Raw genomic sequence first — 18,432 nt, 5'->3', positions numbered from 1 at the left:
AAGCGAAAATGCACTGGCTGCTCATTGGATTGGGTCGGGGGGGCGGGGCAAGGTGATAACTGGCCAGCAGGTTGACCTCAGGCTCATATCTCACCTTGCTGTCCCTTCCCCTCCCTGTGGCTGTGACCCCCCGCAGATGTCCAGGTGTACGTTCACATATCTGCAGCGCACTCATCAGTCGTAGTAGACTACGGCATGACTTTGACACATGCTTTGACAGGGAATCCAATTCCATCAGTGTCTGAAGGTCCCTTATAGCGTCCACTGAATCCCCTCCCGTTTATATGAAAAGGGCATGTACTGTGTAAAGGTCAGGTATTTTAAAAGAGATGCATTTGATATGGAGGGAGATAACAATCACAGCCTTGTGAAACTGGCCGTCTGCTTAGTTTTCAAAGAATGTTAGGCGCGTACACGGAACACAGCATGAGCTGTTTTTCACCTTCTTGACATGTTTGAAATTTTTCTTTTACACACACACACACACAAAACTAAATTGTAAATGCAATGTGAAATAATATCGAGTGAAAAAAACTCAAGCCACAGTGTCAGCATTTGAATGTATTCAAAGGTCGAATCGCTTTTTTTGTTTTTCGCAGCAGTTCTTTGCCATAGTAAAATGAATGTTGACTATATTAATTTGCATTCAGTTACATTCAAGTTAAACAGCGACAAATTTGGACAGTTGTGTAATAACTTAACTGTTCCTTCTGCATCTACCTTTGGACCGGTCAGCCACCAATAACCCCCTGCTGAGAAATAATTGAATATTGTTAGCATTGCTAAAACAACACGCACACAAAAAAGTGAGTGCTGTTTATCTACCGATGGACTTGTTGTTTTCTTTATTATTTTGTTAATGTATCCAATTGTAATAGGTCATGCTACTTCTCTGTCAATCCCACAGACGATTAATCTTTTCTCAATTAACGACATTTTTGTATTTTTTTTATCGTGCCTTATCTTCAGGTTATTGATTGGCTGAAAAGGTCTTACAGGGATTATGTTTTGAGTTATTGCACCACCTGTTGCGTTGACAGCATGCAAATAAATGCATCAGTATATAGATTTTTCTACAAAACATCATTGGTATGGATATTTAGAATTTTAGCATTTTTTGAGGGGGGGGGGGCAAGTGGGGGGTTGCTAAAATAAAATTATTTAAATGAGTGTGTACCTCTGGACATAGTTCTCTGCAGTTGCCACTCTTACCAGTTTCCACACACACACACAACCCCAAGCTAGCTACATCTTCCCCTCAACTCCTCCAATTCGGCTGCAATCATGCAGCTATGCAAATGCTGTGTACTGAGAGTTTGTTGTTAAATCCTCCAGGACATCAATCCCAGCTGCCTGAGTCCTCAAAATTGACCACCCAAGGGAGGCAACACTAGGAAGTCATTTCTGCAGACACAGCCTCTACATTGCCAAAGAGCGCCCGCCAACTCTGAGAGTCCTTGAGAACTATATATACTAAAACATCCATTTTCAGTTGGGGGACATTTATAATGGCGAACAGAAATCAATCACACTAAACCCTGCACAGACCTACTGAATATGTCTGCTTATTTGGCTCGGGGGGTTGAGCCACCCCCTCAATATGATCCACATTTCCGGAATATTCATAATTCATCATCTTCGATTCCTGACATCTGCCACTGATTGTGCCATCGGGTCGGCTGGATTTAGCCACTCTCGGGAGCTGCGTTAATGTGCTGGTGGGCCAACACATGAAACCCGGCTCGGAAGGGGGGGGTTGGGGAAGAGGATGGAGGCCAGAGCGGCAGGAGGCTTTCACACTCCTAATGTGTAATTAGGAGCCAATTTGGAGTGCTGCCTTCCTCCGCTGAAATTAGCTGCCTGTTATTAATCGGGGCGACTAGTTCAATGGCACGATGGGCTTCGTGCTAATGTAACACAAAATGTTCTTAATTATGGCTGAGAGACGGGCTGCGGCGCCTCCATTCTGTTCCAGAATAGCGGAACACGAGCAGAACACTTGGAATGCAGCATTTCCTGAGCGATATCGAATCAAGTTTTTATTCTTTCACCCTAAGGATGCTTTCTATTTTTTTAATATCGTCTAGCACTGACATCATATCGAGAATAAAACCCTCAGAGCTACACCGCCCGTGAAATCCATTTGCAATGGCTGAATGTCAGCAGCACTTGAATGAAAGATTGTCCATATTATGTGATTACAAGCGCTGGTCGTCCTTTGGAGAGTTAAGTGCTGTGACCCTGACCGCGCTCATCAGCAATTGTGTGCTCCTGACTACACATGAGAATAAATACTTCAGTGCCCATTTTCATCCCGCTTGTTCTTTTTCTCCCTTCCAACCAAGTGGAAAAGATCAAAATGATGAAAATCCATATCCGACTGGAACTAAAAGACAACAGATTGCTGGAAGTGGAACAATTCCACGTTTCCAGAGAGGCATTAGACAGAAAGGGACATTTGCATGTGTCAGTGATGATAAACTAAAGGGAAAGGAATAGTGATGGTCACGTTATGTTTTTGTTCTTTTGGCCACAAAATAGTTAACTTAATCAATATGGTGTAACCACTGCTCGAAGCAGCCGCGCAGTGAACTCCATGATGCCTCATTTCCTGCAAACAGTCAATGAATCCATAATGGTCATCCAGTGACCAGGCATCCAGGCCATCCATGATGATAGAACTAAAAAAAAAAAAGCAAATAACTAAAGCTAGTTATATTGTTTTTATCCCTTAGAAGTACATTTATTGCAACTATAAATAAACGCTAACTTATTCATGTACCTGAACACAAATACCGAGTGTTTGTGATGGTTACGTGTATCAATGATAACTCAACAGGGATGAACACCAGCTTAGTTTCAGTTTTGACTATTGTTTAGTTAAAATGGAGACAGATTTTCTCAATTAATAAAAGACTTGGTGCTTTTTGTAATGTTTTCAAATTGCCATCACAACAGGGTTCCTTTAAGTGCAATCATGACCTCTTTTGTCGTTCCGGTGTTTAACAACGCTCGACTGCATATTTATGACTATTATGGGAGAGCTGTTTTTTCCTATAAATATCATCTCAACAGGCCGAAATCTACCAAATGGCTCCTTGAAAAAATTTCCCCTGCAGAACAAGGACCCTACCAGCTGATTTAGAAACAGTCGACACACGGTGAGAGTGCGCGTGAGCGCTAATGACCGCTTCTCGTCCATGCAGCTTGATGATCTCACACTGAGGTCATCATACGCTGCAAGGCCCGCTGAGCGTTTTAGTCTTCTAAAAAAAAAAAAATACTAACAGTGCAACTCAAGCGTTATTGATGGAACAGTGAAGAAAACAAATCTTATGTAGGGTCCCTGAGTGAAGTGTTGCTCAGCTTGAAACAGTGTCCAAGTAGCACAAAGAGCACACACAGCAGTGGTTATCAGAGGACACATTTGTTGAGGAAACTTTCAACGTATGTGTCAAATCGATGTTTTATTGCTTCAATGGCTTAAAGGTTGACTTCTGTATAAAAATGTGACTTAAACCAAAGGTTATTTATGATGTCAAAAGTTGACACTGCTATGGGTTAAATCACATAGACCACAATCGATCTCCTAGTGAGCAAGCTTCATGGAATGTGTTCAACTTTGGAGGTTCCACTGTATCTCAAATGCAGAAGGACAAAGTTCTGGCCCAGTGGAGAGAGAATTAACTCCACAGAGGGAGTCCCAAGGGAACCAGATATGCTAGCTTTGAGTGGGAGGGTATTGGACTGTGAGTCTTTGGGGAGCAGAGCAGAGGTGACTGATGGTGCACCAAAGCCCGTGTGTGGCACCTGGACAGCCTGTCACAGTTCCAAGTAGACAAAGTGACATTTGACAGGATGGGAGTTGAGACTGCAACAGCACAAGTCAAGACCGGCTGACAGGAAGGATGAGAGGTGTGCAGTTAAACTCAATGATTCCCCCAACGCCTTTTCAATCTTGTCAGCCTCCTCTTTCCTCTCTTTTCCTTTGTCAGCATGACCCTTTAAATAAACCACGGTCTGGAGGAGGCTGAAGCTATCAATTAGAGTCATCTTGATGAGCCCGCGTGGATATTAATCAGCAGGCGTGTGACAGACTGGGACGAGAGAACTCAAACCAGCAGGCTCTTGAATTTCCCGCTCTACATCACTAAACTAAACTGATATCCAATTATGCCCTCTTCGTCGACAAGCTAACAGAGCAGCTGCGAGTTGAAGAGTCTGGCCGTGTCAGAACTGGCCGGGCACGAGCTAGCGAAAGCCAAAACCTTGAAGGAGATGTCACGAGAAGGCTGGAGTCAGACGCTTGAGTGAACGATGGTCCCCACGCTTGCCTGAAAGCATGACATTGCCAAAGGGGGGAAAAAAAAAACACCATTTTATCATTCAGTGCGATTCGTGCCCTCTCTCCCTGTCAAACATGCCATATGTCCCCGTCACAGGTCGTCTTGCTGCCTTATCGGGTGTGACAGGGCTATTCACACACTGCTCCCAATCAGACACCATCTCCTGCAGGGGAGGGGGAAAAAAACTCCACCATGGCTTGGTGACAGGCTGTCAGGCAGAGGGCAGCAACCTCCACAGGGCTTCGGCTGAGAGGCCGCCCATCTGGGGAAGAGGCAGGGGCCAGGGGTTACAAAGGGACACCCATGTGCCCAAAAACGTACTCTTCCCTTTACCTACTTGAGCCGAAAAGATCGAAAGCTTGAGCACATGAAAACATCAAATGAGCCGCGAAAAGTGTTGTCCTTGGTTACTAAGTCTCACGGCTTGAAATTAACCTGAAATTTCCTGACTGAAGGTTGGAAGAGATTTCCCACTCTGACCCAGTCAAAAATCCAGTGATTCTGCAAAAGTCAAACATCTCAAGCGCTGGTACAAAGGTAAATGTTTGAAAATGAACAAACTGGTCGTCAACCAGTGATCCAGACCAAACTGTGCTGGACTTTGAACATGACTCCATTTCCCCCCCCATTTTCAAATGCCAGGTTTACTCTTCAAGCGGAGATTACTGTTTGATTCTGACTAAGAGCATGTTAAGGCACTTCTGGAGCTGGCATGTTTCCTTTGGTGCCAACGCATACCCTATGACTTAGTAGCTCCTTAGCTCGACGCACAATAACCCCGCAACCACTGAATACATTTACTAAGTGAGCAATCAGTTGTTTAAAAATCACACTTATCACCCCTGTGATGATATGCAGGGGGGAAATAAATGTGTAAAGAAAGAAGAGCAGTGGTGCAAGGGGGAGAAGTGCGATTACCTGATCTGAGTTATCTCGCACAAAGAAGTGGGATGTGTCACCTCAACTCCTCCGGAAAAAGACGCAAGCCTCCGAGCGCACATTTTATGAAACATTTTCTGTGAAATGATTGCTAATCTATGCAAGAAAGCAATCAGCGGCTCATTCATAATGCATGAGCGACGAGATAGCAGTTTTGCAACGCTTTTGGATTATTAGATGTTATCTTGCATGCGGCATCTGAAATATGAACACTCCTACCTGTCCTATTGCAATTACAGGACGCCGGAGGTCTCCCGACAAAGTGGTGGTGAGGGAAGAAAGATGGAGAAAAGTCAGACGGATATGCATCGCAGTGCGAGAGCAAATAGCTGAAGATGGGAATATTTGTTTCTAATAGTTTTGTAAATCCATTTGTGCCGTGACCTAAAAGCTCTTTAAATACTGTACATCAGGTTGACATTTTAATGGTCCATCAATCACACGCTGTCGTGTGATAACATTTTGAGATCATCTCCCCTCCTCCCTGAGCCTCTAATGGTGAAATAAAATGAATGCATTGAATTGGCTGCAATCCCAGTGAAATGATGAGAATCTATTTTCATTTCAAAGTATGAATATGATGGAATTTTGAGCTGCTCAAATTAATGCAAATCAAATTTCATTTAGGATATTTTTGTTCTATAGACCTAAAGTGCATTGAATCTATTTTTGTGCCATTTTCTAAACCCCATTTTCAAACCTATGTAAAAAAAAAAATAGTAAAAAGCTATTTTGTTTCTTTATATGAATAGATTATGCGAGGATTATTGCTTTCACATTATTAAACGCAACCACAGTAACAAAAAATGTATTTCTGGCACAAGAACTGTGATTGCTTGCATAAACTGGAATTCCTATAAACAATGGATGGATAAATACAACATACACTGCCTTTGATGAGCAAAATATATTTGCTTTAAGTGAATTGTCAAGTCAATCAATTGGATAAAACCCCATTCAAATTAAATAATGAAGGGTTGCGCAACAGACTGGGAGAACATAATGATTGCTTTTCTACTGCTTTAGACAAATTCCAAGTAAAAACATATGCTTCGTAGTGCTTCAACACAAGCCCCACACACACACACAATGAGCCAAGGATGAAGGGTGCTATAAAAATCAATGAGTCTTTTCAAAGGCAACAAGAAAGAAAGGTGCTTTTGTCTACAATTAAACAAGTGTGCTAGTGGCACTGAAGGATGACAGTGTGTTGCAGGTACCCGCTTCACACAATCAATTACTGGATCAATACGACGACATGATACAATTCTGTGATGGAGAGGAAAAAAAAGAATGGCGACTGGAAGTCAAAGTGTGTTAAGGGTTGCAGATGTTTACAACAAACAGTCCAAAGGGACTATCCACAGAGGGACCGCCCTGTAGAGAGAAATGTGCCTGACATCCAACCAATCAAATGGTTGGAACCTTACAAGAAAAATATGTATTTAAAAGGGTCACACATCTCAAGATGGTTTAACAGTCAGGAGAAAGCGAATATGCTATGCTAATGCTATGCTGTCAGAATCATTTTTGTAAAATGTCTTCAGCAGATGAGGTCAAACCCTAACCCTTATATACCAGAACTGCTTTGCCATCTTTTTGTCAAAATAGAGTTTTTACAATTTTTGTATAAAGTCAACAACGGGCAAAAAGACTGCTTGCCTCAACCTCTTGGGTTACATTTCCTTTATGTGAAGACGAGTAAAGTAGTTGCAATACCAATAAACGACTTTCTTGTTAATTCCTGTCTTAATGGTCAACAGGCCCCTTTAACAAGACTGACATTGTTCATAGCTGATAGACAGGCTAAGGTTACAGAGAAGACAGTGCTTTGTTTTGAAAGGTCACACATTCCAAATGTATGTTTATGCATGTATATATGCAATCCGTAAAAGCGGAATAGCAAAGCTGTTTATGTAGATTGCAAATATATGATTCTTAGAGCAAGAAGGAATATCCATAACTTACAATTTCAACTCAATGCACTCAGTTCCTTGGCAGTGCACTAAAACCTCCCACCCTGCTCAATGAAAGGGTAAACACCCCCGGGAAGATCATTCCCAAGATCATGACGTTGATGTTTCTTGTCTGGGTAAAATCGAGCCCTGCTGAGCAAATTTCTCCGTCCCACTCTGGCACAGCTACTGTAAATGTGTAACATTAAACTGTTGTCTTGGATAATACAAGCTGACAATATATATATATATAGTGAGGCCTGTGAGTGCAGAGTCGCACATGTAAACACTCTCTGTAGGAAGTCACTAAAACCCCTGTTCGTAAAAGCAGCCGCCATCAGCGACATGCCATGTTGTCACTCAGCTCGGGTTGTGTATTCAAACTTAATGGCTCCTGACAAGCTCTCCAGCCACCCACTGGGGGTCCAGAGGGAGAACGTCCCTGGTGAGCATGACCACTCAGCACATTCACATTTTAATCTTCATCTTAGATCAAATGAATTCAACATCCTCAATTTCTGAAACTGCAAAACTGCATTTAACATTGGCTAGCCTGCATTTCTCTGCGGTATCACACTTCTGGGACAGCACCGTTTTTTAAATCAAATCCCTCCAACTCGGACATAAGCATCCTTGACCCCTTTGCACCACTTCCTATGTTATCTGAAATAATCTTACAGCCTCCTCAGATTCTATTCAGAAAGAAGCAGGCATTGACATTGGGGAAAAAAAAAAACATCTGTGGCTCACAGGAAGAAAAAAAAAAGAGTGAGAATGAAAGAGCGGAGAGAGGCGCTTCAAATGAAACCGGCTCTGTTGTCTCGCCCTTGCCCCCCCTCCCTCTTGTCGATGCCGGTTCAATTGAAAAGCACAGTGGTAATTAAATTCCAGCAGGGGTTAGGGGCAACTGTGCAGTGTACTGCCAAGGGGGTGTGTGCAAGATTGGGGGCGGTGATGTTCACTGAACATAAAGATGACACAATCCAAGGGGACAGAGGGGGCGGCAGGCAAGAAGAAAGGGAGGGTGACAAATGTCGTTTATTCACATACACCGCAGAACTTAATCTTCATGACATATAAGGGGGGAGGAAGAAGGAAATTCAAAAACTTGTAAATCCCAGGATGACCTTTTTCCAAACCAGGAATATTCCAAACAGATCCATCATCTGTATGTGCAGCCTTTGCAGTTATAATAAGCAAGGTTTTCGAGGTTGAGAGATGTTCCGAAGACAGAGTATACAATGTTCAGAACACACCAAGCTTTAAAAGAAGTCAAGGGTGAAGCTAAAAACTTGACTTGACTCAGTCATGATCATTTTGGTAGTGTACAATCAAGAGTGCAGCGCTGCACTTGAGCAAACATTTAGAAACAGACTCTCCAATAAGGAGAATTTATGGAACTCTATCGCCATCTAGCGGAAAACGTGTATTACATACAATTATCAGTCAACAAGATGCATGATTCAATGTACTCCATTTTTTGCTCGGGTCGAAAATGTCCCTTGGTTCACTGGAGCAAACCTGAATATCAAATGTATTCACTCGCACATCCATGGCCATGTCTCAATAACGGTTTAATATTCCTAGAATATCCTCCTTTACAGAGAGGGGGGAATGCACTTGGACACCAGGCCCGCCAATACTCGTTTCCCAGCAGTCAAAGTCGCAGTCTTTCAAGTCCCGAATCGTAGTCTGGACTACCGCGGAATCTGTTTCTACAAATAAAAGGCAATTCATGATTGTAGATACTGAGAAAGGAGACATAAAAATGATTTGCAAACATTGTAAAAAGTATAGTCCAGAGAGTCTATTTAAAAAATACATCTATATATATTTCTCTAAATATATAGATATATAAATATATTTCCCACCCTCACACACAATTCAAACACACTTAAACATACAAAAACACACTTTTTGCACACAATGTAAATATTTGAACAAAAGAAAATGTAAACATGTACATGCATGTGACGATAAGATGCAGGGCTTGGTGGGGGAATGTGACGTTGACAAGTCTGTGAGTGTCTGGGTGTGAGCTGTGGCTAACAGCAGCTCCGGCATGAATCAATTGTGTTTGCGTTTTATTTTGTTCTGACATCAAATAAATGACTGAAAGGGGAATCGGCTGTGACTGTGACACTCTTTTCCACGCTCCAAGAAATTACAGTAACTGTAAAACACCATGAAAAATGATCCTTTAAAAAATGCAATACAGTGCGGTGAATGAACTGTACCATTGCGGGGGATCACTGTACATTTTTTTCAAGACTATATAAATCAAAGGGAATTTTCTAGAAAAGGACCTACCTGGTCTCAGAAGAGTAATGGCACAGCCTCCGCCCCCTGCACCTGTTAGCTTGCTGTGCAGACCCCTGGCGAGCGTGACCCGACACACGGTATCCAGGGCAGGATGTCCAACGCCCATTACGTTCAAATGATGCTGGTTGATATCAATCAGCTCCTAGAAGTGTAATGACAAAAACAAACGCTGACACTTCTGGTAGTGATGGAGATGAGATGCTTGGGGCGCGGGGGGGTCATACCTCTAAAATATTGTAGTGCTCTCCTGTGATGGGCTCGTTGGTCATCTCTAGGAGGACTTTCTCACAAGTGCAGGAAATGGCATCGACCGAGTCGAGCACAGAGGTCAAAATGGTGGGAAACTATGGGAATTAGGGTGATAAAAAATTATTAACATTCACTTCAATTAATCCCAGACCTATTTTTAAACAAGACAATGAAATGAGAAAATAGATCAATAAAACTGAACTGCGCTCGCCTGATCACAACAACAAGCAGGCTAATGTGTGCACACCTGCTGGTGTCGCCAAGGCAACAGCACACAGAGGTAATGGCTAAGAGTTTAATTTCAATATTTTATGACAGCACTCAATAGCAGACTCTGTAGCAGGTGGCATACAAAGGAAATGCCTAGGATATTAATCATAATATCAGCAGGTAGCGCACTGGGGAGGAGAAAACATTTAGTACCTTGTTAATTTTGTCCTTCACCCTGGCAACAAGCACCTTGGTGCTACGTGGCACTTTAGTGTTCGTTAGGAGGATTCTTAATAATGGCACCCTGGAAGACACAAAAAGAGGGTTGAGCTAAATTTGTTCATCTGCCCTGCTGAGAAGACAATTTATTCCCATCGACATTCATTTTTGGAGGAAAAATATGCGCTGTGATTTGTATGAACCCACTCTGCGGAGTTTAATCAGTGCCACTACCTGCTCAGTGGTATTATCCTCCCGGCCAAGAACCTCAGCATGCCTCCTGCACAGAAACAAATCAGTCATTGAAGAGATAATCATCTGATGATAATGAACACTGCTGCCGCACGTAATACTCCAGTGATTCCATGAAACAAGTGTCCGTGGAGGCACAAAGGTGTCGCACAATTAGCACTGTACCATATGCCGGGCCTCACCCCAACTCCCTACAGCGTTGTCAACTCCAGAAGGATTACCATGGATGATCATTTCTCCTTGGAAGGCCCAGCTGTTGATCAACTCCAGGTCCTCCTGACACCATCTGCAAAAATGATTCTCATTATTTCCATGATAATCTGCCAGGATGAATAAATTGTTGTGAATATTTATTCATTAAAAAAAAATGTATTACAGAAAATGTTTGAGGATCCAACCCAAACGTGCCATGGAGTAGACTGCTATGATTTTATTCTCATAATTATATTGTCATTACCTGGCGGTGTGTTCCAACTCTTTGAGAGGAGCGGGAATGGCTCCACTTGCACAAAGCAGAGCTGCGGCTAAACACACTGAATAGGCTGCGCTCGAACCCAATCCTGCTCCGGTCGGCAGCTCTGACCACACGGATATTGTAAGGCTTGGCAGCTCACTAAATGCGAAAGGAAAGAAAGTCGAATGTGTGAATAAACCTTTACTACTTTTACAATGGCATGTCACAGAGACTTATTTTGCTTGACATCCATGTGTGGTACCAGAATGGAAATTGGACAACTTTTGTCTGAAAGAGAACCCGACCCCCCTGGCTTGTTGATGGTCTCATGGCTTCATGCTATACTTTCAAACAAGGTCATTCTTTTGGAAGCCATCACTTCTGGCAAACATGCCAGCAATGTGTCAACGGCATTTAAAGCTCCCGATGACCCGAAACGCCAAAAAACCCATCCCTATCTTTACGGATCATCCTGCTTTGCCGTCTACATTTTGATCACGTTGGCAGACAGACATTTTTAAAAGGCTGTAAAAGTTGAAAAAGAAATAAGGCATCCTCCAGGAAACTGCACTTGTTATCTGGTCGACCTCCACTTGCATCATCCTTGTTTACAGCTTTGAGTTACAGCAAACACAAGAACTAATTTCAGTTCTCTCACTGGCTGTTTTACACAGCCTGTAAAAGACCACATTTCCCACCATTTTTCAGGTTCTACATGAAAAGCAATAACAAGAAAGCAGGGAACCAAGGAAACCAGCCGATATTCCAGAGTAAGGATTAGAGCGGTAACACAGTCGCCTGTGTAAATCCTGAGTGTAGAAATGTCAGGCCCAGCTTCACATTAAAGACTCAATTCGGAATCGTACCCTGATCCAAACAACGAGAGGTAGATGTAGAGAAACGCCAAGGTGGCCATGTTGCTTGTATCCAAGTTTCCATTTGCTACACCGACAAAGTCACGCAGTCTCTTGACAAGCTCAGGATCTAGTCGCTTTACTTCCTCCTGCTTGCCTGTTAAAAGTAAAAACAACAACAATGCACACAATATTACAGCATGCATGTCCAATATGATTGGGTGTGTTTACCACAAGATTGTCAATAGGGAAGGACTGCAAGTTAATATTTAATGTTGCATGAGTTTGTTTCACTTATTTCTCGTAAGGTTATGGGATGCAAACGTAAAAATGCCAGCTATTTATTTTTGGACTTGGTAGCAATTCCTTACCACGTGACAGTGGCAGAAGAGCCTTCAACTCAGAAGCATCCCAACAGAGGAAGGTGTCAATGTTTGGGAGGTTGATGCACACTTTACCACGGTTAGTGGCTTTCAACTTCAAGTATGTTCTCAGATTCAAACTCACAGCAAGTGCGACCTGGAATGCATCAGCAAAAAGTGTTAACAAGCAAAAGTGTCAGTACCTTGCTTCATTGACAAATTACCTTTCCGTGTACAACTGCATGTTCTCCATGAAGAATTGCTTTTCCCGGAGCAGATACGATGCATTCTCTGGTGTGCATCTTTTCACAAGAATAAAAAGTAGCCCGTAAAAGCAAGTTGCTACATAGAGCTAACCCTAACCCTACTTTGAGAGAAAACAGTCGTCAGCAACTCTAGCTCCAATGCTTTCGTGGAGGATCAATGAAGATTTAAGAACCTTAAAATACAGTAAAATGCAAGTGCCATTACACATGTCGGGCCTCAGTGATGGGGAATAACGTTGCCTGCTAACATCTCGCTCCACACAGTTGACAAAACGGATGACAGCTCAGGACATGTTCGACCAATAATAACCAATCAGCTCATATCACTCCTTTTTTTTCGTTGTCTTTTTAACCAATCACCATCCGTGTTTTCGCCGATCATCTGGTGAGTTATCCAATCGTGCGATTACAAAGGAAACGCCCATTAAGAACTACGGAAACTGCGAGAGGACATATTTGTCCAACTTTAACAAACATGGCTACCTTTGTTTGTAAACCTTTCATTTTGTGCAATTTTTTTAGAAATATTAGACAAATTAGCGGGCGACAGACATCGTTCATTTGGAGAAGGTTGTAGAAAGTTTATTCTGATATGCATAGCCCCTCAGATGTCTTCACGATAGTTTTCGTAAATGTCGCTGTCGACAGACTGATGCATTTAATGTATATCAATAATATCCCTTAATTGAGTTTTTGATCATTTTGACTCTTGTCATCTATTATTTTCACAGTTACACAACCGATGGAGACAATAAAGTTCCCAAAATCTACACCAAAACGGGCGACAAAGGTTGTTTTTATTGCAACTTGAGTAAATGAATTCTACATTGATGTACATGCTGACTTGTTTTGGTTATTCCTCCAAGGCTTCTCAAGCACTTTTACTGGAGAAAGAAGACCAAAGGAAGATCGTATTTTTGAAGCTTTAGGAAACACAGATGAATTGTCATCAGCTATAGGGTAAGAAACGTGACATTGTATACCTACTGCCTTTTTGTCTAACATTGATCACATTATATTAAATGTTGCAGATTAGCCAGAGAATTTTGTCTTGAGAAAGGCCATACGTTCACACATCAGCTGGATAAGGTTAGATTGACCTGATATCACTTCTTTGATGGGGCATTGGATTTATGACTTTTGTTTGTTTTTTCCAGATACAGTGTGTTTTGCAAGATGTTGGCTCCAATATCGCCACTCCTCAGTCATCAGCAAGAGAAAGTCATTTAAGTATATACAGCTGTTTTTACTGGTTATGTTTTAACTTAGTAAATGCATTCTGTTCTAACTATATTTTCTGTATGTAAGCTCGGACAAAATTTACTGGAACTCCAATAACAGATTTGGAAGGTTGGATTGATACATTCACAGAGGAACTCCCTCCGCTGACTAACTTCATTTTACCTGTAAGTCTAATTAGACATCTTCAATAATGTCAGTGTGCTTACGTTGTTTTTTTTATTTGACACTTTTACATAACAGTCTGGAGGAAAGAGCAGCGCATCTTTGCATATAGCTCGAACTGTCTGTCGCAGAGCTGAGCGCAGGTCAGTTGATGCACACACACACCCTCATCACCAGTGTGAACAAAACCCTGACCCTTACTTTGACAGCATTGCTCCAATTGTCCGCTCGGGGGAGGCTGATCCAGATATTGCCAGGTTTTTAAACAGGTAATTATGGAACTGTAGTTAACATCATGCTATCATTATGTTATATTTAGAACCTAAATCTGATTGTCAACATTTTCCACACAGGCTAAGTGACTACCTTTTCACTGTGGCCAGATATGCTGCCCTAAAAGAAAACAACAAGGAGATCATCTACAAAAGACCTACCTAATGCTTCATGGATATTTAGGCATATATTCATGTGCAATTTATTTTTAATTATACATGAAATCAAACCTTTGATTTTGATGAATCTTTATATACATTCAGTGAGAATACACAACTTTTCAAAATTGACAACCACTTTCATCATTTAAGTATTGGAATTAATCTTCTGCAAGTATTCAGTTAATGCACGTCAACTTTAATCAATTTATCATTTTTTCTCGCTGGATTTTGTGCTTAAATTAATGATATTGAGGTTTAAATAGAAATGTGGTTCCAGTTTGACCCTTCCACACAAATCACAAGATTTGGCACCAGCCCTGGCTCTTCCAGGAGAGACTGCTCCCCCACGCTATGAGGGACAAATTGCGGTCATCGTAGGGTGGATAACGCAGAGAAGTGACACATTCCAAGCGTGTGCTTCTTAGCAGACATGACTTCCTATGAGAGAATGTATCAAAGCTGTAGCGGCCATGGAAGGAACCAAATCCACTGGCACCTGTCCCATAAACAGAAAAGTCGCATTTGATATATCGTCCGATTGTTTAATAACGCATCCAAACTCACCAACTCCACCGAAAGGAATGGTAACCATCAGACTCTGCAGGATGCTGTCGTTGGAACAAAAGCTTCCACTAGAAGTTTCAGTCATGACTCTTGTGATCACCTGCGTGAGGTGGGGTAATACAGCCAGTTGAGAATGATGGTGCAAGCTCAGGTCAAAGGTCACTGAACTTGTATGGTTGAATTTGATTCACACAAAGTTAAGTTGAACTGCTAGTCTTAAAACGGGACAACAATTGCAATGTTTTTTTTCTGAAAATATCAAATCCTGTAAATCATAAAAATTATAAATATTAAATCTGATGAACATGATTTTTTTTTCTCCAAAGGTGTTTAATAAATGGAAAGATGAAGTCATTGCACTCTAAATTTACTTCAAGGCATTGTCCGTCTATGACTTTTATTTTTTTGCACAGATCAGTGTGCTTGGCTAAATTTAAAAAAAAAAAAAAGGTTGGAGGACCACAAACTAATTTAAACAGTGTTTAGCGTTTCTATTCTCTAGTTTTGCCTCATACCTTGCTGTTGTTGGAATACACATACACACAGAGGGGTTTCTCTCGTTTGTTGATGAAGGCAATCGTTTCATCCACATTGTTCACAGAGAGAATTGGAAGAACCGGGCCAAAAACGTCTTGCTGCATAATAGGGTCTGACTCATCCACTTCAATCAAAATTGTTGGGGCTTTAGACAGAGCAGAAACAGTTAAGTCAAAAAAAAAATTGACAGGATCCAGTTTTGTGTGGGCTCTCACCAATGTACTTCTCTGCCTCGGTCACCTGTCCACCCAAAGCAACCTTGCCAGATCTCCATAACAAGTCTTTCGTACGGTTAAAGATGTCCAGATTGACCATGCGGCAGAAGCTGCTGGATTCTCTGGCATCAGGACCATAGAACCGCATCAGGCAGCACTTGAGTGCCTGGACCAGACGGTTTTTTACCTCCGAATGGCACAGAATGTAGTCGGGGGCCACCAAGCTCTGCCCGGAATTGTGAAATCGGGCCCAGGCAATGCGCTGGGCTGCGATGGTAACATCGCAATGTTGGTCTACGTAACATGGGTTCTTCCCACCCAGAACGAGGGTGACAGGTGTCAAACACTGTGCTGCAGCTTGAGAAATTCGAATTCCTTCCTCTCTGGTTCCTGGATTTTAACGTACATTGATTAAATACTGTATGCCATTGATTATTTCAAGATGGGTTGTATTGCATCACTGCAATTGTCTTACCAGAAAAAAAGATATGATCAAATTTAAGTTCCACAATGTCGGCCAAGTCATTGGTGCCTACAAGAATTACATGGAAGCATTCCTTGAGAAAAACAAGAATTGTAGATCATTGATATGAAATATGGTGTGATGCAGTCACACGCTACAAATTACAAGCACATTAGTTAACATGAAAAAGATTTAAATGCTGTTCCAGACAGAACTATGACAGAGTGATTTTTAAATGTTCCTGCATGCATGTGATAAACACCATTTTATTTATGGCAAACTAAAAAAGAGCTGAAACAAACTGTTGTACACAAAAAAATAACAATTTAAGTTAACAACAATAAATATGACACTAAAACAGCACTCACATTGTCCAAGTAGGAGGGGATGAGACGATGGAGAAGCGCTGCTGTGTGAGCCGTGCACACCGAAGGACTGATGATAGCACAGTTGCCTGAACAAAATAAATCAAATCATGCGTGTTTGTAAAATAAAACAGACTGAAATGTGTAGAGCGTGGGGGTACCTGCCGCAATGGATCCCACCAGTGGCACCAGGCACATTTGGACTGGACTGCACCAGGTCCCCATGATAAACACAACCCCCAGGGGCTCGTTTACCACAAGACACTCATCCAGACTGGTGGACTGAGCCAAGCAGACACGTCGAAAGATGGTCATTAAAACTGGAACTTACGAGGTCATCAGTCCATCAGTTGGGACATCTTAAAGGCTAAAGAAACTTAGAGTCGCCTAATTACAAAAAACTGCTCTCAATGGCCTTTTAACTTTTATATTAAAAACAATGATAATTTGGGATTTCTTTTCCATAGATGCTCACTATAAAGGAAAACTTAACGGCAGAAAACTGCGATTCCTCGTCACCAAAATTAATATGGAAATTTGTACTTGGGCCTACATCTGAAATTGTTAACTATGTCCATGTTAGTGACCATGAAATCCAAAATACTCGAGCAATCCTTACAATATTTGCAAACATTTAAGTCGGCCTAAGTATGTTCACATAAATTATATATATTTATCATATGAATTAAATATTGATCAGTTTTCTCACATGAAGTGATATTAAGCTTTTCTATGAACAGAAACACACTTCCCATAAAATCCAAAAATTTACAGGGATTCATTTTAATATTTTCAGAGGTTGAAGTGGGCATAAATAATGTTAAAAACGAACATTTATCTTATAAAATTGTCCTGTTGAGTTCACATGTGGACTAAGAGGAAAACAGTTTAAGCCTTCAACAGCGCAAGGCAACGTGCATATTAATCTTCTTTGACGAAAGAATGTAGCAATCCGATGGAATGTTCCCCACTAAAATGTCATGTAATTCATTTGTAATCCCAAAATGTTTTTCATAATAACAAAACAGTCTCACCAGGTTTTTTTCCACATGCTGTGGCTGCATCCACTTCCTGAGGTTGTCAATGGCATGAAGAGCCTCACTTTTTATTGGAATCAACTCTGACACAATCGTCTCAAATCGTGGCTGGTTCAAGATGGGAGATTTCAAACTTTAAAAGTCAGTTTTCGCTTTAAAAAAAAAACCCCAAAAAATCCATCCACTCACCTTGTGAAGATCCCTTCCAAGAGCGTCCACAAAGTCACACTCGTGTTCCTCCAGCATTCGCAACACAGCTTCTAACTGGGCCAGCCTGAAGTTCTCCTTGATGCTACGCTTGGCTTGGAAGGACACCCGGGCTCTCTTCAGCAGATCTTCGCACTGCAGAGGGTACGTCTTCAAGCACGGCTCGCCTAATCTGGTCCTTCAACATCCAAAAGCCAATTATTACCTCAACATCAGAGTCAACCTTCAGACCAAAGTGATCCAACTCTACCTTCTGCACGTTAAACGGCCATTCCTTTGGCATGCAGAGCAAGCCTTTCCTTTTGCACTCATGTCTACTCTACTAAGATCTCCCGTACTAGACTTCCTCATTGTAACTGGTGAGATTGAGAAGCAAAATCCCTACTAGCAGGGAGGCATGAAAATCCTAAAGCCCTCCAGCTAGTCAGGTGATGCGCTCTACCAAGAAAAGCTCAGCCACAGTTGACATCACATGCATCTCACTCACTCACTACTGAGCAATAAAACCTTTAACTCACCTTCGTAGAGATTTGAACCAGTTGGCAGGTGAAGGACTCGGCAGGTTGTTCATGCTTTTGCCGTTCTAAGCTGTGTGGGCCATGATAGGACTGGAGGAGGTTCTGTACATTCACAGCGTAATCCACATTATTCAAGAAATGTTCCCAATGTGCTTCTTGGGCGTCTTTCCCAATCGGACTGCGGCCTGTTTTTATTTTTTTTGTGTTTGCATGGGGTGTTGCTCTCTCACACAGCAGCTGCTTGCAATCCGACATAATTG

General features: G+C 41.8%; 3 protein-coding genes across 4 annotated transcripts; 1 reads left to right on the top strand and 2 right to left on the bottom strand.

The window, feature by feature from the left end:
- Nucleotides 1–6,177: 6,177 nt before the first annotated feature.
- On the bottom strand, nt 6,178–12,720 carry mvk (mevalonate kinase). Its single transcript, XM_037259586.1, has 10 exons — nt 12,387–12,720; nt 12,172–12,319; nt 11,813–11,957; nt 10,950–11,105; nt 10,675–10,778; nt 10,475–10,520; nt 10,235–10,325; nt 9,787–9,906; nt 9,551–9,704; nt 6,178–8,955 (listed from the first exon to the last, which is right to left on the bottom strand). The coding sequence occupies exons 1-10, from the start codon at nt 12,462–12,464 to the stop codon at nt 8,804–8,806; spliced, it is 1,194 nt and encodes a 397-aa protein (XP_037115481.1). The 5' UTR covers nt 12,465–12,720; the 3' UTR covers nt 6,178–8,803.
- A 135-nt stretch (nt 12,721–12,855) lies between these two features.
- mmab (metabolism of cobalamin associated B) lies at nt 12,856–14,319 on the top strand. The gene is made up of 9 exons (XM_037258698.1): nt 12,856–12,998; nt 13,160–13,218; nt 13,295–13,388; nt 13,460–13,517; nt 13,586–13,658; nt 13,737–13,834; nt 13,911–13,975; nt 14,042–14,101; nt 14,186–14,319. Exons 1-9 carry the CDS (start codon nt 12,904–12,906, stop codon nt 14,268–14,270), a joined length of 687 nt encoding a protein of 228 aa, XP_037114593.1. The 5' UTR covers nt 12,856–12,903; the 3' UTR covers nt 14,271–14,319.
- Nucleotides 14,320–14,321: 2 nt separating this feature from the next.
- On the bottom strand, nt 14,322–18,361 carry aldh3b2 (aldehyde dehydrogenase 3 family, member B2). 2 transcript variants are annotated; one of them, XM_037258696.1, is made up of 10 exons: nt 17,905–18,123; nt 17,637–17,832; nt 17,445–17,555; nt 16,572–16,692; nt 16,414–16,499; nt 16,058–16,139; nt 15,583–15,972; nt 15,346–15,512; nt 14,831–14,930; nt 14,322–14,762 (listed from the first exon to the last, which is right to left on the bottom strand). In XM_037258696.1, the coding sequence occupies exons 1-10, from the start codon at nt 18,003–18,005 to the stop codon at nt 14,563–14,565; spliced, it is 1,554 nt and encodes a 517-aa protein (XP_037114591.1). In that variant the 5' UTR covers nt 18,006–18,123; the 3' UTR covers nt 14,322–14,562. The 2 variants fall into 2 exon arrangements, with proteins under 2 accessions (XP_037114591.1, XP_037114592.1); XM_037258697.1 differs by lacking the exon at nt 17,905–18,123 and adding an exon at nt 18,173–18,361 and having other exon boundaries at nt 14,323–14,762.
- Nucleotides 18,362–18,432: the final 71 nt, after the last annotated feature.

The sequence above is a fragment of the Syngnathus acus genome, chromosome 9 (genome assembly GCF_901709675.1).
Source record: "Syngnathus acus chromosome 9, fSynAcu1.2, whole genome shotgun sequence".
In the NCBI taxonomy this organism is placed as follows: domain Eukaryota; kingdom Metazoa; phylum Chordata; class Actinopteri; order Syngnathiformes; family Syngnathidae; genus Syngnathus; species Syngnathus acus.
Note: the sequence above shows the minus strand (reverse complement) of the source record. Positions and strands in the feature narration are given on the sequence as shown.